Source organism: Lissotriton vulgaris, chromosome 1_1, assembly GCF_964263255.1.
Source record: "Lissotriton vulgaris chromosome 1_1, aLisVul1.2, whole genome shotgun sequence".
Classification (NCBI taxonomy): domain Eukaryota; kingdom Metazoa; phylum Chordata; class Amphibia; order Caudata; family Salamandridae; genus Lissotriton; species Lissotriton vulgaris.
Genome location: NC_141685.1, coordinates 511,865,505 through 511,888,795, shown reverse-complemented (window position 1 = coordinate 511,888,795; position 23,291 = coordinate 511,865,505). Strand labels below are relative to the sequence as shown.

The 23,291-nt window shown below is 44.4% G+C and overlaps 1 protein-coding gene and 1 pseudogene across 2 annotated transcripts in view; one reads left to right on the top strand and one right to left on the bottom strand.

Annotated features, from left to right (window-relative positions):
* Positions 1-6,932, bottom strand: part of RNPC3 (RNA binding region (RNP1, RRM) containing 3) — a 190,875-nt gene extending 183,943 nt beyond the window's left edge. Inside the window, exon 1 of one of the 2 annotated variants that reach the window (XM_086953886.1) lies at positions 6,646-6,932. In XM_086953886.1, the coding sequence (XP_086810012.1) occupies positions 6,646-6,807 (162 nt within the window). In that variant the 5' untranslated portion in view covers positions 6,808-6,932. The remainder of the gene's footprint in view (positions 1-6,645) is intronic. The other variant, XM_086953885.1, reaches the window with a different exon arrangement.
* Positions 6,933-20,282: 13,350 nt separating this feature from the next.
* The window catches only part of LOC147747415 (uncharacterized), a 40,990-nt pseudogene continuing 37,981 nt past the window's right edge, over positions 20,283-23,291 (top strand).

Here is a 23,291-nt window from a genome sequence, read left to right as displayed (position 1 = left end):
TATGGCCTTGACTGAACTCAGTGTGTACAATTTTGGCTCGCCGATGTTTCTTCTGGACATTTGGGCATGCCATGATAATTTTTTTTAATCTCTATAGAATTGTTTTGAGGATAATTTATATGAGACTGATTTCTAGTTTATAGTTCAGATATTCAACTTCTGGTCCTCGTTGGATGCTTGATAGGACCCCTTTATATCCAACCCCTCTCTGCACTAAGCAAGATCCATCGGAGGGCCAAGAGAGTGATATAAATTTGGTAGGGGGACGTTTGAGAAATAAACCCTATAATGTTGATGGGCCTAAACCTTACAACAATACTAAAGACTACTCTGAATATTAACGTGCTCTGTGTGTATAACTTTGCATTGTGGAAATACAAATATGAAAAAGGTCATATGACACTAGGAGGATCACCTACTAAAAGTAGTGGTAGTAGCACTTCTGTGTGCAGATTTACCACTTTTGTTGAGAATCAGACTCCGTGTTCTGATAGCAGGGATACCTTGTTTTCAACTGACCCTTGCCCTAAATTCATTTTAATGCCTAAAAGAAATTGAATTCCACCTACAAACGACTTAAAATATTCATCTAGTGCAAACAGTTCTAGTCAGCATTATTAAAGCAGTCACAAGTGGACAGTTATGCAGATGCCTCCGTCTAAAAGGTAGACCTGGCCATACCTAAACACACTTTACATTGGACCACTTTACATCTAAGTAGTGCTCCATGTTACAGTTTACTTGCTAAAAGAGATGAGTCGGTTTTCTGACACAAGGATGGTGTGGTGCTATTTAAAATGAGTTGACTCTGTATTGGCTTACCTTCCCTGGGGTGGCTAGGGAAAGAAGTGGGCTTTGACATGGTGAATGTGTTGCTTTTTAAGGACGGAACCCCTGGCCTGATATTCTGAGGTAGTTAGCTACAGGGAAGTGCTGCTAATAAGAGCACTTAAGGCCTGTGCCTGCTCTCCAACCCGGCTGTCTATGACAGCCGGGTTGGAGAAGTTCAATTGCCATGTCTGTTTGTCCGTAACAATGTGGCCGGGCAAACCGACATGCGCAATTCATACTGAAGGGACCACTTGTCATTGCTGCCATGGCCCTGCCCTTCCCTCTCCATTCGGCAGAAAGACGGAAAAATAAAATGGTAGTAAAATCCTTTCACCACCATTACATTTTTCCAGCTTTCTGTGCAGCAGTGTGGGTGGGGCGGCGCTCCTCCACTCCCATAGAGGAACCACTGAAGGATTAATATCATGACAGTAGAAACGTTTAACCTCATGCGTGCTAGCGTTATTTTGCTCGCACGCTGAGATTTTTAATATCGCATGTTCCATGACGAGCTGGGCTCGGCATCAGCGTGCGAGGAGGCTACGCGATGACGAGCCCAGCTCGTCATCAGCCCCGAAGGGGTTAACAGCTTATTGCCTGTGCCACGCCTTACCCCATCAAACATGAATGTATACACATGGGCTGCTTCCAACTAGCTACAGAGTCAAGGATTATTTGCAGCAACTAGGAGACAGAAAAAGTCAGTGCAAGTGCCGATTCGTGTTCTTCAGTGAACATCAGAGTACTTACCTTACTTAGCTTTGCTACTGCTACTGACATGAGACTGATATCTCTCAACTACAACCTCGTGCTCAGTCTGAAATAATAAGTCAGTTTCCGTTGTTGTTTCATGGCCTAGGAGGACTCAAGAAAATGAAAGTGCAACTTCATATTAATGAGGACATTTGCCTTATTGCCCAACTGCACCACAGATGCGCTTTCACTTACAAGACGCAGTTGAGAAAGAAGTAGAAATACTGTTGAAGCATGACATCGTTGAATGCTCCACCGGTCCTACGCCTTGGGTTTTGCCCATAGTTATGGTGCAGAAAAAGGACAGTGGAGGTGCAGTGTGCATTTGTGTGGACATGCACCAGGTCAACAAAAAGAGAAAAAGACATCCAGGTCCCCGCAGACATTGTGATGCAATCGAACGGAGCCAAAGTTTTCTCCTGTCTTGGCCTCAACAAAGGATACAATCAACTTGAGTTGGAAAAAAACTTTAAGTACATTACAACTTTTTAGACTGAAGATGGTTTGTTCAGATACAAAAGAACACATTTTGGAGTGTTTTTGGCATCAGAGATATTTCAGGATGTTATTCGCTGAGTAATTGTCAATGACAATGTCAGATATTCTTGTGAAGCACACATCTCACCTTGAGGTCTCATGGCGCTAATTCAACGTGTTATACATGATTTCAATTATTATGATGACATACTGGTATGTGGGACAACACAAAAGAAGCATGACAAGGCTCTTACACAAGTGTGCCAGTTACTTGCTGATGCAGGTCTCACTCTGAATGCACAAAGTGTGAACTCCACAAAACCAAACTTAAATTCTTTGGGTACATATCCTCTGATGGGAGAATGACTCCTGACCCTGATAGAGTGCAAGCACTGTCATCTACTTGCCCCTCACAAGATGTAACCATGATGCGATCCTTCTTAGGCATGGCTAGTTACTGCTCAAGATATATTTGTGACTTTGCTACAGTGAGTACCCCATCGACAGACTTAAAGCGAAATGTCCTATTCCAGGGGTCTCCTGAATGCCATCAAAGTTTCAAAGAAATAAAACATGAAAATGCAACCGAAATGGCTTATTTTGGCCCCAAGTTGCATACAAAGGTCACAGTAGATACAAGCCTTTGAGGCTGGGGGCAATTGTTATTCGACACAATGGCCATACAAATGCTCAGACACATTGTGGCCTACGCCAGATGAAGCAAAACTAAAGGGGATGACGGACGAAGTGTTGAACATTGCAAGCACTCATGCCCAGTCAACTGATCTGGGTTTAATCCATCATCATTCTTTAGCTCACTCCAGTTCAGAAATGGCCATATGCAAATCAGTCTGACCCTGTACCTCATGGGAACAGTCCAGCCCGAACAGCCAAGCCATGTCTTCCCAGGGCCGGAAACAAGCATCCTGGGACCGGGTACGGGCTAATCAGCCATCATCAGCCAGACTAGCTTGAATCCAGTGGCAAAGTGAGCAAGGGACCCACGTCTGGGCATACCCTGCCAACTTAAGGCGAACAAAGTAAAACCAAAGGAGATGATGGATGGAGTGTTGAACATTGCAAGCACTCACCCCCAGTCAACTGATCTGGGATTAATCCATCATCATACTTTAGCTCACTCCACCCCCCCTAGTTCATACATGGCCAGAAACTGGTCCCAGGATGCTTGTTTCCTGTCCAGGGAAGACATGGCTTGGCAGTTCGGGCAGTTCGGATTGTGTTTTTCGACAAACTATTGAGTTGGCAGAATAACTACACATCTACGGTGATACAAGTGTTACGTGAAAAAACTTTTTACACTGAATTAGGGATTCATTGAGGATGGCAGTATAGGAAGACAAGCAGGGCGTTGAATCATAGACAACCTGAGACACAGTGATTTTATGCTGCTTTGTATGGAGATTGATAGCCTGACTGTGGCCTGGCTTTGCAATTTGTATTATTGAAACAAACATTAAGGAGGTGATCGAGGTTGGATTTTAATCACGGTTACCTATATTTGATATATGGATTATTGAAGACGCTACTTCGCTTTAACACGGTTGCACACACTTTCATGTAGTCCTGATGAAGACCCCAGATTGACAAATGAAGTTAATGCATCATAAGGAGGGGTTGAAACGTCGACGTGTTGTTTATTAAAACGTCCCACTCAATGTCAAATAAGTGACATACAATTCAACCCTGATGATTTGACATAGGATTACAAATAAGAAGAGGACGTGAGCCAAGAACATTTTGCTGTTGTATAGTATCACTTTGACTGGTGTATATTGTAATGTATTTATTTATGTAATGTTTAAACTTGCTTAGGTTTGTGATGTGATTTATATATGTTATTCATTATATTTTTGTATGTTGTGTGTGGATACACTATTAACTTTATTATAAATAATATTTCAACTTTTTTTTTCTTGGGGAGACCGTTTTCTTGGGATTGATTAATCTACCTTTTTCTTTTGAATTTGTGTTCTATGTTTACATTTAATGGGTAGTTCACTACAGGGGTCATAATTTAAAATGTATTGTTCTCCATGAGAGATAGTAGCAGAACCACTGTTCGTTTACTGTAGGATTGCTGCCACTTAGCCGTTTTTTACCGGCACCACCAGCATAGCTGCCAAGGTTTCAGATTGCCATGTGTGACATTTTAAAATTTTTAGTGAAATTATGAGTGACATTTCAACGACTATGAGTGACACTTTCTCTCGAGCAAAAATCATGCAATTAAGGCGAGGGAAACTTATAAATATCAGAAATTACAGCCAATTGAGCAACTGGAAACTCCAAGACCTTCTTCAAACTGTTGCAGAGCACCAGCAATGGAAGGAGACTCTGTCTCTATGACTCAGTGTGTTTCGGGCAGGCCTCTACACAAATCAGAAAAAAAAAGACACTGATCATGTGAAGAACACTGAAGAGAGTGTAAATGTCCATGCACTGACCCCACTTCGGACTTGATGATAATACCCACTATTCACAGCCCTACATGACACTCAGAGCAGCTGCTAATGTGATAACACGTGCTGCAGAGGTATTAGGTAAAACTAAACCAGGACTAAAGGCAGCAGGCTTTCTGACTCCGAAAGGATGATCAGACAGAGCAGCCCTGCAGATCGATGCTTTTTAGTATGTGAAATTATTTTGTTTCACTGCATCATGACTCATGTTAGTTAGTAAAGGTCACGGTGGTGCTACGGTCAGGCAAGTAGAATACATGCCACAGTGCTCTTTGTAGAAGGTCCAAGGGGAATGGGCTGTAATAATGCTGAAGGCTTCGTTCTTACCCTTCTGCGTAGGTGCTGCTGTGTGACAGTGTCTCACCTTCTGGCTGGCCTACCGGTACCCAATTTCTTTGAAAACTACTGTTCCTACATTCGCAGCCTAGGCTTTCTGCCTTTTTTTTAATAAACGCACGTCATGGGAGGCAAGCGGCTACAAAGAAGTTAACAGCTTTGAGCTCTTGCTGAGTGTCACTTTTCTCTTGTAACACGCTGGTTGCTAACTCTTACATTTTGTTTGCTTTAGACACTTGCACCAGTTCCACCATTGCCTACGTAACGTTACGTTTGTTCTTGTCGAGTGTCTGCCATTTATTGCACTATTATAGGCTCTACTTGTTACTGTGCCCGCTTTTAATAACTTGCACGCGTCGCATGCCACTTTTTCCTGTAATGCGTTTGTGCTTGCTACCTCTTGTATTTTGTTTGTTTACGATTGTCACTTTTAACACGTTTGCTTTTTGTGTAATAATTTGTTGCCTCATAACTTTCTCCTCATGTATCAGAACTGTCTGCCTGTTCGTATAATTCTCTGAAACCCGGGGTAACTGTCCGCGTCACTGACGCTGCAAAGTGCATACATAAAAATAAATAAATAAAACAGTGACACTGACAGGCGTCGCGTGCGCAGCGTGGACACTGTGACTGACTGACACTCACACTTACTTAGTTAGTCACCTGCTCAGCTGCTGCCCACTCAGCCACGATGTTGGCCACTCTGACTCTGCGGCCAGCTGTGCCTGCTTCATCCAGGCTGCTCTGTCCACTCCTGTCTCGCCGACGGACATTCCTCCTGCCAGAGCTGCGAGTCTTTCGCCGGGGCTCTACTGAGGAGCTGCCAGAGGTGGTCAAGGTGCGGCCTGCAGCTGCATTGTAAGCAGGGGCCGAGGCGCGCGGCCATCATGGCGCAAGAGAGTCTGAGACAGCGTCTCGTGCACAGCCTGCTCGCTAATCCCCTGCCGTTTCTGCACTTGACCCTACTCCTCCGGACGTGATGGCACTATCGCGGCCGGCACATCCGGATTTAATCCTGGCCCCCTCATGCGGCACCACACGGTGATTGACAGCTCTGAGTATCGACTCATAGGGCAGCCCGGCCCCCCTGCAGACTGTGAGGAGTCTGAGTAGCCACGCCGGCGCCGCACCATGATTTGCGCATCTGTTTTCAAGGCAAGAGAGCCTCAGTCGGACAGCAGCCAGCAGACACTGAGATACATTGTAGCGCGCCGCTCTCAGAGCTGAGAGCTGCAGCAGAGTCTCAGTTAACTGTTTAGGCACTCGGCTGGCAGCACCTCTCTCAGAACACAGCAGAGAGAGCCCGGGCACAGGAGTGCCGCTGGCGCGCCTGGCACAGGTAAAAAATGCGTGACATTGCATTTCAGTGCGGTGATGCGGATCACCGCACTGAAATGCGTGTGCGTCACACCTGTTGCGTGACGCTTGGCAGGACTGCACCAGTATTTTAATGTCCCGGACGGTACAAAAATAAGCAAAATCACCTAAAGCCATTTATTTTTAGCCCTTATCTGTATATACTTTAAACGGCAAATATAAATAAACAACACTTTTAAACATGGTCTAGAAAGGCGCTAACGAGCCCCGACTAATAATTAAAGTAAAAACAAAGGCATTGATATTTTACAAGTGAATTCATACGATTTTTGTTACAGTCCTATTGCAGACTCTCATAACAACAACAAATGATCTGTATATTTCATTTGAAAAAGTGACTAGTCATGAGACCCGACCAACTTAAAGGCCAGGCTACAATTCATGTACTTACCAGCCGTCCTTTATCAGAGAAGACTCGTACAGACAGAGCCCCGAAGTATTTCAGCAGCTCTTCCTTGTCCTCGTACGTTAGTTCTGCTGGAAGATGCCGCACTAGTAAGGTCTTGCTTCTCCTAACAGAGATAGGTTCTTGCCGCCCGATATCCGCCATCATTCACACAATATACCGGTAGTATACAGCGTCAAAACGCAGTGAAATTAGGGGTTACAGCTTCTTACTTGCAGTTAAGGAAACCACAACACTATATCACGCTCTTTATCCACAATATTTTGGACAGCACAAGACAGAAAGCATCAGGAAAAGGAAATCGGTTCCTATGGTCGCCATCTTAGAACGGAGTGGCGCCTTCACGAGAGAGAAAAATGTTCCGCTACTACACATTGTACTATACGAAAAAAGCAACAAAAGTCTGAAAAAAATAGTTCACTTAAAGGTTAAAATTACTGATATCAACAATATAGTACATTGTTCCCTAAAACTCTTATAATATCAATATACGAGAGTTATGCAATGTTGGTAATTTTTAAAGAAGCTAGTTATCATTTGAAACGTAATTACAACGATAATATGCTTGTTTTTTTCGGTAATGCTCCGTAACCTCAATAAATAAGAAGTGCCTAATGAACCACCTGGTTTGCTCTTTGCAAAATGGCCGCATGTAGGACGACTTTCGATAACTGTTCTGGTAACATCGCTACACAGCTATCGTTCTAAAACTACAACTACCGTTGAAACAAAAGAAGGACAAAAGTGCGAGACAAGTAACACAGAAATAGTGAAAACCTTACTTTCGGATGTGATAGCTGTTGCTGCCACATTGCATCGTATTGAGTTAACGTTCTCCATCTATTATGAGCAATGGACAAATGGGCTATGTTTTCGAAACATTTTTGTGTTTGCATTGCAAACGTTTGTGAACGCAAAACCTTTTCTGATGTACATACCCCAACCTATCGAATCGTAATTTGAGTTTGACAAACAGGATTTGAAAGGGCCTTGTTTGGTGGTGCCCCTTCCAAATATGATTTGTATTGGTATGTTGGAATAAAAAATATTTGCACTTTACCACCAGCTCAAAGTTGGTAGTAACCCCTTCCTCTTTGAGAATCCTTGAATTAATATTTTTTTTAAGAGCAGGCAATGTTCCCACAGAACACTGTCTACTCTTAAACAAGCATTGGCATAGCCAATAGGTCTCGCCATTGGGACCTTATAAGTGTTTATCCATGAAACCGTTGATGTTGTTGCACCAAGGATATTGTGCTGCAGAACAATATACTTATAAGGCCCCAAAGGCGAGACCTACTGGTTATGCCAATGCTTGTTTCATTTACTTCACTGTAACGATTTAACCCATTTGGGTTAAATCGTTACAGTGATTCAACCTTTCACACTATACTAATGCATGTCATCATCATCACACTGATGAGCAGCATCGGCGAGATGGCCGTTATTGAGGAATGTCTTTGGGACGGGTCTATGATAGTTGAGAACGGTATAAATAATATGTTTGGCATTATTCAGAGTTTTCTTCTGAAACATCAAAGAAGAAACGTTGGTGCTTTGCATTTTTCATAATTTGTGATGCATTGCACATCTATTCCAGTATTCAAAATAGTTTGTATGAATAAAATGAGTGTGGCAGCGCAACAGCAAGCTCCCTACAAAATAGTGAGGTAGAATGATCGGTAAAGCGCCCACTACGAAAGACTCTTTGTATCCTACCGCGGCTGCCTACATAGTCCCTTCAGCTTTTCATCCTTCCAGTGTCAAGAAGAGAGACAGCCGCTTACTTAGCAACAGTGGGATCTTTTCTGACATGACTCGGAAATCAGAAAGTTTAAATACCTGCTAACAATAACCATAGTTTAAAAAAAAATAGTTGTGTTCCTGAATGTAGACAACACTGCATTACCAGGTGCAAAATCTGAGGTGTTAAGAGCATTTCTAAAAGGAACTGCTGCTCGCCTGCCTAACCATCCATCATCCATACATTCATACCGTCAACCAATAAAAATGGTTGTATACTTTATTCTAATGAACGGTTAGAATTTTATGTCAAGAACGGAGGCTCCTATTATGCCTTCTTTTCTTGCTTTATTTTGAATAGCAGCAAGATAAGCAACAAACTACAAATACCCAGAAGGCACAGCAGGAAACTACTGGCCAATGGGGTTAGAGTAAACAAACAAAGGACCAATCATAACCAGAATAGTATAAATGGCCAGCTCTGACCACACAAAGTCCTCTTTTCTTGCTGCTACGCAGTCAGATAAGTCGCATTTTCTATTTCCTCTATTGAATTACTTGTTTTTCTGTGTTTATTTCATGGTTTATTGCATTGTTATTGCTTAATTCCTGCTTTGCTGGTACCATAATCGTACATTGCCTCGAGCGCGTTGGCGCTCGCTTTTCCGGGCTTTCTCCAGTCCTGTTTCAGGTTCCCCCCCGCGCGCTGCAGCGTGTGGTTCTTACCGCTGCGCGCGCGTCCCGCTCTGTGCTCTTCTCCGGCAGTTCGACTGCGCTCTGTGCCTTCCTGCTGTTCGACTGCCTCTCGCTGTTTCCTCACACGGTGCCCGCCCCCAAGGGAGTGTCTCCCTGCCATTCCGGCCCGTTTTTCTTGTCATGGAGATTCCAAGCTCTCCCGAATTGGACAATGAAGAAAGCGAGGCTTTCAAGACTGACCTGAGTCATTTTATTAATAATTCTGTGGAGACTGCTGTCGAGGCTTCAATGACTCGTGTTTCCAAACACATGGAGAATTCCCTTTTGAGCCTCATGACCAAAGATTTGGCCCATTCTGCGGGGATAGCAGAAAACACAAACTGGTTCCTTCTGTCATATGGTTACTGCGTTTCTATATATTGTGTTAAGTTAGCATGAGTTTATTAAATGTTTAAACACCATATTTTCCTTCGGCTTCAGTTTGCACACGACACCTAATTGTTAATGTAGCTTTCAACCTAGACGAAAGATGTGATTTATTTGAGAATAATATGTTATTGTTCTGATATCAGTCGTGCTTGGTACACTTGGTACAAATGTCTGCACACTGAGAACTGCACCCTCTAAGAATAACCTAACACAGGTTGCTGAAGGCCTGATTCTCGCACCACATTAGACATAACACAAATAATGTTGCTGCCAACATTGGGCTCTACTCGGGTTTAAGATAGAGTTACAGGGAATTAATCAACACACTTGATGCTTCGCATGCAGAGAGCTGGTAGCTGTTGATGTGATCTGCTCCTACTGACCATTAGAGGTATGGGCCTGCCCTGCTAAAAACCCAAATGAGACCTTCTTAGATATAATATGATATGCTAATTAGGGTGCGCGAAATATAGGTGATACAGATTTCTATAGATTTTGCATTATAATATGCTATCACCATTTGCCTACTATGGACTAGTGACTATGCTGCTAACTCTGATTTTTATAATATGTATATTGATATTATATAAGATACTGCGTTTGAGAACTTTGCATTGAAAAATAAACATTTCAAACTTGCACGTGTGTTCTTAGCCTCCCAGTTTCGGTTTGTAATGATTATATAATGAAAGAGTGTTCATGTGTTCCACGATACCTGAGGTACCCTAAGTTCATGTTCTGTATTGTCTAAGTCATTGGGAAGTTATTACTACAGATGAGACACTGTAGCTAGCTTGGTAAGGGGATTTCTGAAACTAAGGTGAGTTTTGGGTCACCCTAACTCACCCAGGTTCTAGATCTCTGTGCAGAGTTCTGTGGGAGAACGGAAACCCTGCTACATGGCGCCCATACGTTGTTGGCCTTATATCATGACACTCGAGTAGTATATCATTCAAACCTTAACCCCTTCATTCCCATTTCCGGAAAACGGTGGTGTCGGAAAAACCTACCTATTTTTGAAATAGGTCTTTTCAAGCTTGAATTTATCTAAAACGGTTTCTTTGAAATACTACCCAGTTGTGCTACAAAGTAATCTTTGTTTTTTCAACTTCCTGTGCTATCATGGCACAAGCCGTGGACATCCCGCAGCATAGTCGCATTGCGGTGCGTGACCACTTGTGGGCTTATAATGTCCCTGTGGAAGGCTTGGCTGTGGTTCTGGTGGTGAGTGCGGAACATGCTTACCCGTACAAACTGTTTTATTCGTGGGTGACATTTCTGGCGGTGGACGCTAATTCTGGAGTGTTCCATTCATACACTGCTTCAGCTGTACCGGTTGCGTATGCTCCGTACAGGGCACTGGAGGTTCCTATTGATGCTTGGCAGCATGGAGTTTGGTTTGGTGGCGCCCTACCACACGCTTTAACCGCTCCGAGGTTAGGTCCTTTGTCCATTCCGGGCACAAATTGGCCCGCTTTGGCTGGATTCACTCCTCACCCTAATCGCGCCACTTGTAACGTGGCTGATCTGCGGCGGCTTCATGAAGTCGCAGTGGCAGTGATTAGAGCGCTTGTTCATTACACTAGCCGTAATGTTCAGGACGCGGCCCCTAGGGGTGCGCAGCTTCGTGCAGAACAGGCTGGTTTGAAAATCAATCCCGTCATGGTGAATTCCGTGATGGGCAAAAAGCCCCAGGACAAGGATGATTTTCCGTTCTGGCTTGCTGAGAAATTCGGCCAGCTGGAAGCTGTGTTTCCCAACACGAGTCCTGGTGATAAGCACATGATTCTTACACTAAGTTTACCGAAAGATTTGGCACCTGAACTTGTTGACTGTGAGACCTGGGGTAAGACTTTTGCAGCGGTCTATTCGAGGTGCTATGGCACCCCGTCTGTGACCAATCTGGGTGCGGTCCTTAAGCGTGTTCAAGATGAACACGGACCGGAGTCGGCGGTTGAGTTGGGTATGCGCCTGTGTGGCACCTTTGATGTGGTTTGCGATCTGATCCTTGCGAATGTCAAGGGGGATGCAGTGAACTTTCAGGTTGCTAACGCATTGGCGTTAATTTCCGAGGCCGAGAGACCCCGTCGGTTGGCAAGGATTATTGTGGCTGCTTATAAAACGGTTGGCCGCAATGCGAAGGGGCTTAAGGCTTTTCCTGATTAAGAGAAAAAGCAGCCCCAGGGTCAGTCTTCGGATACTAGTAGTCAACCTTAGTCCAAGAAACAGAATTGGCCTAAAAAGCAGAATCAGGGTAAGCAACAACAACAACAAACACAGGTTTCTGCTCCTGCGTCTCCGTTGCCTGCGCAGTCGGATCGAGTTTATGATTTGTGCGATTGCGCGATGATTAAATCACCTGAAAGGTTTCAGGCTTCTGACCAATGCTCTCCTCGTTCCTTTCAGGACTCATCGGCTCCGTCAACCGGTGGTGGAGGGTGCGGCAGGGGCCGGGGTGGCCAGCAAGGACGTGGTCAGCCCCGCCCGCGTAATGGTGGAGAGCAGCAGGAAGGCGCTACGCCCAAGAGACCACAGTTTGCCACGAAGAAAGTCGCCGCCCTGACAGCGCATCGATATGCCCCAGATAGTGAGAACGCGGCTTCAGAATCTGACGTGGGCTCTGACCTTGCTGGAAAGCGCAGCAGAGATTACCATAGTGAGAGAGGCCCTCCGTCCACTGTTGAAGGTGACAGTGACTGACACTTATGTTGTAATTGAAACTGCTGATACGCATGTTGCTCCCCCTGAACGTCTTTTTGAAATTGTCCTGTTAATCGAAGGTGACATGCAGCGAACTGTAAAAGGGGTATTTTGGGAAAATCTTTCGTCTACGTATGACATTTTGCTTTCGGAGGCTGACTGGCCCCCACCTTTTGTTCTCGCAGCTCCACGAGGGGAGGAGGTGATCCTCCCCAGTTTCGCGCACACTGTATCGAGAGTGGAAGCGCTGCATTTTGCAGAAGAGTGGGCTCTGGCGCTTGCGCCGGCTGTGTACCGCAATCAGTGTGGCTGGGATAAATTGTCTCCGAGCCACGAGATTCCTTTACGGTCTCAGCCGCAGCCTCAACCTCAATATCCCATACGGCGTGAAGCCAAAGCTTCAGTCGCAGCTATCCTTGAACAATTGGAATATCAAGGTGTAATTCAAACGTGTGTGTCACCGATGAATAACCCCCTTTTTACTGTAAACAAGCCGGACGGCTCATATCGTTTGGTTTTGGATTATAGGCATTTGAACTCGCATTGCCGTAACTGCGCAGTACAGAATACTCATGGCTCTGCGTTAGTGAATAGTCTTGAGCGTAAACGGTTCAAAACCACGCTTGACATTTCCAATGGTTTTTATGCCCATAGATTAGACGGTCTAAGTTCCCAGTGGACCAGCTTTACATGCGGCGGTGTGCAAAAAATGTTTCGGCGTCTCCCAATGGGCTATAAGAATAGTCCTGGAGTATTCTCCGCCCGCATTGTCTCTCTTTTGGAGGGCATCGACCCAGTTGCTTGTTCGTATGTGGATGACATTTATCTGACAGACTACGATCTTTGGGAGCATCTGTGTCGAGTAAATAGCATAATTTGTAACTTTGCAGACATTGGTTACAAGTTTAACTTTGCAAAGTCGCACATTGCAGAGTACACAGTGTTGTTTCTCGGCTACGAGCTAAACAACGAGGGAAAGGGTTTGGCACCTCACTTCCTGGAGAAATGCGCACAGTTGCGCTCTCCGACAACACTGAAAAAATTACAATCTTTGCTTGGTTTTTTGAATTTCGGGAGGACTTACATTCCGAAATATGCCCAGCGTATCAAGCCTTTGTATGCTTTGATACAACCATCTTTTTCCAAATCATGCTTGCTGCCTGAGCATTCAGCTATTCTGCAGTCATTGCAAGCAGATTTGCTCGCTTCTGAATATTTACAGACTCGTGATAACCAAACCAACCTGGTGATAAGAATTATCCGTGGGGCGGTGGGTTTCACGTACCTGACTTTTAATGAAGGAGATACAGTACCTATTGCTTACAAGTCACACTTGTACACTTCGGCTGAATTGCGTTTTTCCACTGTGGAGAAAGTTTTAACGGCTGTGCAGATGGCGATTCTTAAAGAACGTGCCCTGTCACAGGGAAAACACATGTTGGTTGTTACCCCGTGTCCTGCCTTGGAGGCAGTTACGAAAGCCAGTGTATCTAATTCTAAAGCTTTGCACCCTCGGTGGATTCAGTGGGCTGCATCCTTGACATCCCAGGATGTCACGTTTATTTTTGACGCCACTTTACGGTCGCAGGAGTATTTACAGTATGAATTTGTTCATCCTGCTCCTTTAGCAATGCGGCCGTTGGAGGATTTCCATTGCATCATATACACTGATGGTTCGGCACAGGTTGCGCATGGCTCTAAACATGCCTACGTTTCCGATTGCGCCATTGTGGTCGGTGCCATGGTGAACGATGAGTTCAAGTCCAGTGTCGTGCACACGCAGACGCTTGGAGACTGCACTGCACAATTAGCAGAGCTTCGTGCTCTGATGCTTGCATTGGAGTACGCAGATCCTAGTGTGACGACTTTGATTGTAAGTGACTCTTACTACTGTGTCCAGTCTTACAATGAAAACTTGTTCTTTTGGATTCAGAATGAGTTTCGTGATTCCAAAGGTAGCACAATAAAACATAAAATGATCTGGGTCCGAATGGCAGAACTTAAAGAGAAGTTGCCACTCGTGTTTGTGATTCATACTCTCGGTCATCAGCGCGTGGGGGTCCACGCTGTTGGCAATTCGCTTGCTGATGTAGCAGCGAAGTCAGCGGTATTGAAATACTTGGTTGCAGCAGTCACGAGGTCCAAAAGCAAAATAGATGATGACATCTTGGCAGCTGTTGCTGCCACCGAGAAGGGAGGTAAATATCCTGCGGGGTTCCCTTCTAAATACACATACCACTTAAGTCCCGATAAGGTTCCTTATGTGAAAATTCCTGATGTTGGCGAACGTCTAGTTCCCAACTCGGATCGCAGGGCTGCTTTGATTACAGCGGCTCATGAAGGTGTGGCGTCTGCGCATGTGGGCGTCTCAGCCACTGTAACTCAGCTACAACAAAGGTTCTGGTGGCGGGGACTGTACAAACAGACGCACGATTATGTCCTTCAATGTGACATTTGCCAGCAGATTAAACCTTCAACTGCTGCGCGTCCGCCTCAGACACAGTTGTACATCTCTAATAAACTGCTTGGATGCGTTTATTTGGATCACTGCGGTCCATTTTCTTCTGATACTGCATACAAGTACATCTTAGTAGCAGTTGATTCATGCACACGCTTTGTGTGGGTATGGCCACATCGGACCGCTGATTCACGGACTGTCATCAAGGATTTGCGAGTCTTTATAGGGATTTTTGCCTGTGGTACCTTCCATTCGGATCAGGGTCCGGCTTTCGCCTCTAAGGCGTATAAGGATGCTATGGTTTCGTTGGGGCTCCAAGTCAAGTTTTCAAGTCCGTACAGACCCGAGGGTAACAGTGTAGTGGAACGAATGAACGGTGACTTAAAGCAATCTTTGACAGCCCGAGTTATAGGCACTGGCAGAAACTGGTTAGCCCACCTCAATGGCGTGCAGCGTGCGCTTAATAATCTCCCTAGAAGGTCTCCGGGTGGGCGGACCCCGTACGAAATGCTCTTTAGTATCAAGATGTATGTCCCTGACCTCGATGGGCTAGACTGCAAGGCCCAGGCCACGGCCTTTGACGTAGATGAACATTGCAATGTTTTACAGGATCTACAAAAGACCAGAGACAGTCTAGCAAAGGAACATTTGCCCTCCACATCGGATGATGCGTTGCAGATCCCGGTAGTTGGCTGGCTACCCCAAGTTGGAAAACTGGTTCGAGAGAAGATCGATAACAAGAAAGAGTTTGGTCCCTCATATCGTGCACCGGTTCGAGTTCTTGGAGTGAAGGGCACAAGAACAGTCATTTTACCACAACTTCCAGGTCGTAAGGAAAACAGATTTATTTCTATTGACAATGTCAAGACACACAGGGTGGCCGATTCTTCATAGCATGACACCGGCTGTATCCTGTCCTTCCATGGTGAGGCACTCTGTGCTAGCAATAACTTCTGGTGCAGAACAGGAGGTGTCCCTCGAGATGCCTGCCATATCCAGTCCTTTATTAAATACTATTCCTGTTACTAACATTGATGAGCTGAACTACACCTATCCTGCTGATTTATCGATGCCTGATTTACAGACTCGTTTGGCCGACCAGTCCAGATTCTCTTTTGACTCTGTTTCGGAACTTTCAAAGAAACCCTCAACTATTGCGAAATATGCCACGTTGTTTAAAAAACATTTTTTAATTCCCCCTTGGACATACATTTGGTTGATCCTATTTTCATTTTACCTTTTTATGTCAATTGGTTTTGTGTTTTATTTTTTCCGCCTGATCGATGGTCACTACGTTAAAGAAAGAACAGGAATTCGGTACCTTAATAGAACATTGGCCCCTCTTTCCTCTTCACATTCAGCGCACAGACTGAAACGAAACTTGAATACAGTCAACATTACTGCTTGGCCTGTCCTTGATGGGATTGTGTGGGATGCGGTTAGATTTCAAATACATGGGCCCACTGAAGTGATTAATGTTCTGAATGTGCTTAGAGTAAACATGGGAGATGTGATTAAACAAAATATACATTCTGATGATTGGGATATTCAGGCCGTAGAAGCATTATTCTCTGATTAAAGTACTATGCGGCTTTTGATGCTGAAGACTTATATTTAGATTCTATTAATTATGGTGATTTGTTTTGCTTCCAACATTATGGTAATCATTTTCTCCATAAGACGAATTCCAGGAGGGTTGCTGTGAATTACACGCAGTGGGAGCACTGCCCAGCTCCTTTAATTGGAAGCTCCAGTACATTTCTGAAAAAATATAGTTATTTTACAGATTTCAATCAATCAAATCCTGAGTCATTTTATTTCAGGATGACGGAAAAGTCCATGTCCAAAGTTAGACTTACCGATACAAAGTTGCTGTATTCGAAGTCCTTTCTAGACAAATTGGCTTTAGATGGCTATGAGTTCTGGAAGGGAATAATTGACCTTAAATCGGTTTGGGGTACCAAAGATTAGCAGGTACAAGGCACTGAGGCTTTGCACCGTGCATGTCTCATCCCAAATCACATGTTGTTTCTAAATTCTACTAATTCCCAAACAACATGCTTTGGATTGGCTACTTCTAAAAAATTGAATACACCAATTATCCCCGAATTAGAAGAATATTCAGGTTGGGGTAATTTTTCTGAATTGTCTATTCGTGAAATACAGTCTCTAATACACAATTTGTCCTTTAATGTATCCAGCTTGGATCCAAAGGGTTGGCTGTTGTGGCAGAAGAGTTCTGATTCTTGCCAACGTCGATTTCTGGGGTTGGCTGAAGGGTTCACACAAGTGCGACCAGATCCCCCTTTTGAAACTGATTATACTGTCACCACTTACTCTGTAGGGAAACTGTGTCAGAATTGGTTACAACATTCCACGTTAGCTGCAGTTAAACTACATCTGTCTGAGTTAACTGAAAATGTGGATTTAAATGATTTTATAAAAGGCCCAGCTAAGGGTAGATCTATACGGTGGATTTATGCTGTTTACAATGAAATTTGGAAAGTGTCTCAAATTGAGGCTGCAAAGCGCCTAAGGGCAATTGACCAAGCAAATTTGGAAAAAGTACTTGCGGTGGTCGATAACAGTATTAACACGCTTTCTTCCCGAATTTACACATTAAACAATATTGTTTCTTCTGTTGTTGACATTGTGCATGATGAAGTGTCCGTATTATATAATGGTCAAAATCAATTGCGTTCTGTTATGCAGTTTGCATGGACACTACAGACTCTGAAGGCTGGTCGAGTGCCTTGGAGTTATATGAACGTCTCATCACTATTTGCCCCATTTAATTTGACTGACAAGCAGCGCATGTTTTCCATGCAAGATGCATCATTTTCTATGTTACACATTGAGAAGTTAGAAGTTAGAATCTTTACCCTTCTCTGTGGCTGAGGCGGCTGCTGCTACATGGCTTATCCATGGTATTATTACTTTACCATTTGCTCTGTATAAATTTACAAATTGTATGCAATATATTGCTATAGGGCGATATGAACCACTAGGCAGTGCTTTCCTGCATGAGACATGGTCTTTACCATATACCTACAGATGTCTGAAAGAAGGAAAGGAAGTGAATCTGAATGGTGAAGAATGCACACAATCGCCTGACCGTTCACTGATATGCAGGCACATCCAATTGCATGGTTCTTGTAATCAGGACAGGACAAATTTAGCCTGCGTTTTAAAAGGCACACCGGTTCCTGCAATAGTTCCCACATTCACTTTATTGTCTAACTGTAGTTATTTACTTTTGAACAACGAAATGTGTTGTGGGTTAATGGTCGGTATCGCCTATGTGGTTACTGTATCAGAACGTGTGGTGTGTTGCAAGAACGTGTTAAATCCACCCACGCATGGGAATTCAGATGTTTCCATTTGGCCACGAATCCCAACCTTGAGAACGGAGTTCAATGGTTTGAGCCGAATAAGAGCCCTATTGTCTCAAAAAGAAGTGGCCCTGAGCTCGGCCCGTGAAACTTATGTCCTTCACATAGCTAACACACGCACAGAGGTGCAGGCACTTTTAAATACTGATTTGCCGTTTCATTTCTGCGAGCTGGTTCATCAAATCTTTAATGCCTCCTCCACGTCTGGCCTCGCACATTTTTTTAAATTGGTTAGCAGTGGTCTCGTGACTACGTTTGAAAAAGTATTTGGTATTATCCCTGCGTTTTTTCATTCTATATTCGCAAGCTTGTTTGGCGGATTCCCTGTTTTGCTGGCTTTCGCTGCAGGCGTTCTGGTGATATTTTGCTTTATAAAACATGGATGCCCATCCTGCGCAAGAAAACGCTCAGCCCCTACTGATGCTGTTTCGCAACCGGATGCTTGATTACTATGGCTCCTTACCGCTTGCGACTTTAAGCACCGCTTTTGGATTATCGTTTCGATTTTCCTATTTCACATGTGTCCAGCCTGTGTTTCATTGCCTGAGCTGTGATTTTGACTGGGCCATTGATTTGTGTCTCTGCTTATCGACTTCTCCTGACGTCGATTTTGATAAGCTAATGAGCCCCGTAGTTGCTCACGAGTTGGTTTGTTCTGGCGAAAGGGTTATGGCCGTGGCAGCGATGCATGGACTAATGGGTCAGTGGGACATATCCGCAGCGGCGCATGACTTTCTGGCACATAGCATTCTCGAGAACCCACTGAGTTGTCCTCTGATGTTGCTAGAGGATTCGGTGCTGGAGGAGCACGTATGTTCTTTCCCATTACTTAATTGGATGGCTGAACTGTTTTCGGATGATGACAGTGATTTCATGTTGGAAGCTATGGCTACCTATTTTGCATATTCTATCCACCCATGAGTGGCTTTGGAGACTTTCACTATTATGGCACGTAACTTTTTAGTAATTCTGAATGGTCCCTTTTCTATTACGAACGTTGGACTTTTATATGTTCTGGGCCTATGATTTTATAAATGGCCTCAAGTTCAAGTTTTTTATATTTTTGTGTGGCCACTATAGGCATTCATACATATTTTGTATTATTGATTTTTATATACATTTACATACATTTAGCTTGGCTCAATATTATTGAACTCTGCTATCATGTTTTGCCTTTCTTATAGTATTGGCTTAATTATTTCCTTTTTTTTGACCGTCCTCGGATCATTGGGGGGTGTCATATGGTTACTGCATTTCTATATATTGTGTTAAGTTAGCATGAGTTTATTAAATGTTTAAACACCATATTTTCCTTCGGCTTCAGTTTGCACACGACACCTAATTGTTATTTTAGCTTTCAACCTAGACGAAAGATGTGATTTATTTGAGAATAATATGTTATTGTTCTGATATCAGTCGTGCTTGGTACACTTGGTACAAATGTCTGCACACTGAGAACTGCACCCTCTAAGAATAACCTAACACAAGGTTGCTGAAGGCCTGATCCTCGCACCACATTAGACATAACACAAATATTGTTGCTGCCAACATTGGGCTCTACTCGGGTTTAAGATAGAGTTACAGGGAATGAATCAACACACTTGATGCTTCGCATGCAGAGAGCTGGTAGCTGTTGATGTGATCTGCTCCTACTGACCATTAGAGGTATGGGCCCGCCCTACTAAAAACCCAAATGAGACCTTCTTAGATATAATATAATATGCTAATTAGGGTGCGCGAAATATAGGTGATACAGAGTTCTATAGATTTTGCATTATAATATGCTATCACGCTTCGCTTACTATGGACTAGTGACTATGCTGCTAACTCTGATTTTTAAATTATGTATGTTGATATTATATAAGATACTGCGTTTGAGAACTTTGCATTGAAAAATAAACATTTCAAACTTGCACGTGTTCTTTCCCTCCCAGTTTCCGTTTGTAATGATTATATAACGAAAGAGTGTTCATGTGTTCCACGATACCTGAGGTACCCTAAGTTCATGTTCTGGATTGTCTAAGTCATTGGGAAGTTATTACTACCGATGAGACACTGTAGCTAGCTTGGTAAGGGGATTTCTGAAACTAAGGTGAGTTTTGGGTCACCCTAACTCACCCAGGTTCTAGATCTCTGTGCACAGTTCTGTGGGAGAATGGAAACCCTGCTACACTTCCACTTCTCTTTCCAAAAATGTGTCACTTATGGGTCGCGAGTCCTCCTCGCATTTGACTGAGGACGTGGTTCCTCCCAGGCCTCCGACCAAGGAGGGGATAAAGATTTCTATGTCTAAAAGTAAAACTAAGACAAAAAACGTGGAGGTTCCTAAGAAGCTGGTCATTAATAATATTCCTGACACAGATGATGACGATGATTTAGGTGACACTGATGACTTAGCAGATTTCTTTCAGTTGGTTGATCCTCCTTCCCCTTTGAAAGCGAGATTGGATGCTTTTGCATCTCAGCCTGTGTTGGATACGGAGGGCAATCCTATGTTTGACCCCGCTTCTATCAGACATCCTAATTCTACTGAGTGGTTCCCCACTCCACATGTGGGGGAGTACATCTCCTCCAAACTCCGTCAACAATTGGACAAGTCTGTTCGTGCTAAACTCAAATCTGAGTGCCCCAAACCTTCCCTTCCCTGTCATGTTACTGTTACTGTTACTCCTTCTATAGATCAGCCGCTTCTTACCTTCTTCTCGAAGTTTGGCAAAGATCCTCGCAGGGGTGTGGATAAGGCCTGGTCCACTTGCCAGGATAAGCTTTTGGATGTCGTGGGTCCTTTGGCCCGGGTTTTGGATATGGTGGAGACAGCCCGCTTGGACGGTTCGGACCTTAATCCAGAAGAAATCTCTTTGTGACTCCAAAGATCCTTTTGCCTGTTAGGTAATGCCAATGCGGCAATCATTCATGAGCGCCGTAAGGGCCTGTTGATCAAATTGGACCCGAAGTTGGCCAACTTGGCTACACAGGATCCGGGTGTCAAGGCTGACGGTCTGTTGTTTGGTGATTCCCTCGTCAAGGATCTCAGCCGTTACGTGTCCACATTTGCTTCCTTGGACAAGGCCCAATTTTCCATCAAAAAAGTGTTTGCCCCTCAGGTTTTTGGCAGGGTCGGCAGAGGCAGGAACCGCTCTTCCGGCCGCGGTTATCCGAACCAAGGTTCCAGAGGAGCAGCCAATTCCGGCTATCAAGAATTCAAGCCGCAGTTTTACCCCCAAAGAGGACGTGGCTTCCGGGGCCGAGGACAGAAAGGTTTCCGTGCCAACAACAACAACATCAACAACCAAGGTGAGCCCTCCCCCTCCTATCGGAGGTCGTCTTGCTCTATTTCTTCACAGGTGGCATGCGCTCACAGCAGACCCCTGGGTCCTCAATTCTGTACAAGGCTATCTCATAGAGTTTTACGCTCAGCCTTCCCAGGCTATTTTTCCTCCTCCGTTGGTTTTTTCCGCAGACGTAGCTCTGCTCGTCTCTCAAGACATTCAAAATCTTCTCCAAAAACAATCCATTTTTGTAGCTCCCTTCGATACCTCAGGTTTTCTAAGCTCCCTCTTTTTAGTTCGAAAAAAGAACAAAAAATTTGTCCTGTCATCAATCTCAAGTGGTTCAACCAGTTCGTGGTTTATCGCCACTTCAAGATGGAGACCATTCTCCATCTCAGGGATACCTTGCGCCAATCCGATTGGATGGTCAGACTCGATCTTCAAGATGCATATCTTTCCATTCCTTTACACAAGTTCCACACAAAATATCTACAATTTCAGTGGTCCGGTGTCACTTACCGGTTTTGTTCGCTTCCTTTCGGACTTTCTTCCGCTCCTTGGTGCTTCACCAAGGTGATGAAGCCTGTGGTATCCTATCTATGCTCCCTAGGTATTCGTCTCATCATTTATCTGGACGATATCTTGATCATGCACTCAGACAAGCAGACTCTTCTTTCCTGCCTCGATGTCGCTCAGTCTCTCCTCCTAGATCTGGGTTTCCTCATCAATTCCGAGAAGTCCATGTTAGTCCCTTCTCAGAGTGTGGAATTCCTAGGCTTCAGCGTGGACTCTTCCACCGCATCTCTTTATCTTCCAAAATCCAAGGTTTCAGCCATTCGGTCAGAGTTATGTCAAATTCTTCGCCTTTCCGAGGTGTCTCTACGTTCTCTTGCAAGAGTCGTAGGCCTTTTGTCAGCCTCCATTCAAGCGATTTTTCCTGGGCCTCTGCACTATCGAGCCCTGAAGCGCTTAAAGATTCGTCATCTTCGCCAAGGCTTGGCGTATTCAGATCTTATCCAGTTAGATCTAGAGTCCCGTCTCGAACTACAATGGTGGATGGACCGGGAGGACGATCTTTGCAACGGCCTCAGATCTTGTATTAGAATGTTATGTTATGTTATGATAAAATGCTCTTTTATAGCGCACGGCTACTCCTAGAGTGTCCCGGCGCTTTGTCAAAGAGCCTAAGGGATAGGCGAACATAGCACAACAGACACGAAAAGAAAGAAAACAGAAGCCAGTTACTGAGTGAAAAGCCAGGTCTTATGTCCTTTTCTAAAGGAAACCAAATAAGAATCAGATGCCAGCCTGTTGGGTTGGGGCGCCCGATGTGGTTCAATCTCGACTGGAGGTACATGGTCTCCAGAGGAGTCGTCATTGCACATAAACTGTTTAGAGATGTTGGCAGGCTCCTTTGCAATCCGCAGTCTGGCAAAGAACAAGGCAAGTTGTTCCATTCTCCTTCGGATGGACAATGTTTCTGCGGTCCGCTACATAAACCATCTAGGTGGCACAAAGTCAAAACCTCTAGCGGAACTAGCAAAGAGTCTTTGGGAATTCTGTCTTCAACACAAACTATCTCTTCGAGCGGAATATCTTCCGGGCAGTCTCAATGCCATAGCGGATTGGCACTCTCGATACCTTCGAGATTCAAGCGATTGGAAGCTGCTTCCCTCCGTCTTACTTTCTCTCTCCCTGAAATGGGGTCCCTTTTCTATCAACCTTTTTGCTTCCCGTCTCAATTCCCAACTTCCCGTTTTTTTAAGCTGGAGACCGGAGCCCCTTGCTCTCGCAACATATGCCTTTCTACAGGACTGGTCCCTGCATCTCAACTATGCGTTTCCTCCGTTCCTGATGACCAACAGAGTTTTGGCCCAGGTTCGTCGTCAGGCGACCTCCTTGGTTCTCCTGGCTCCCTTCTGGCAGGCTCAAATCTGGTTCCCC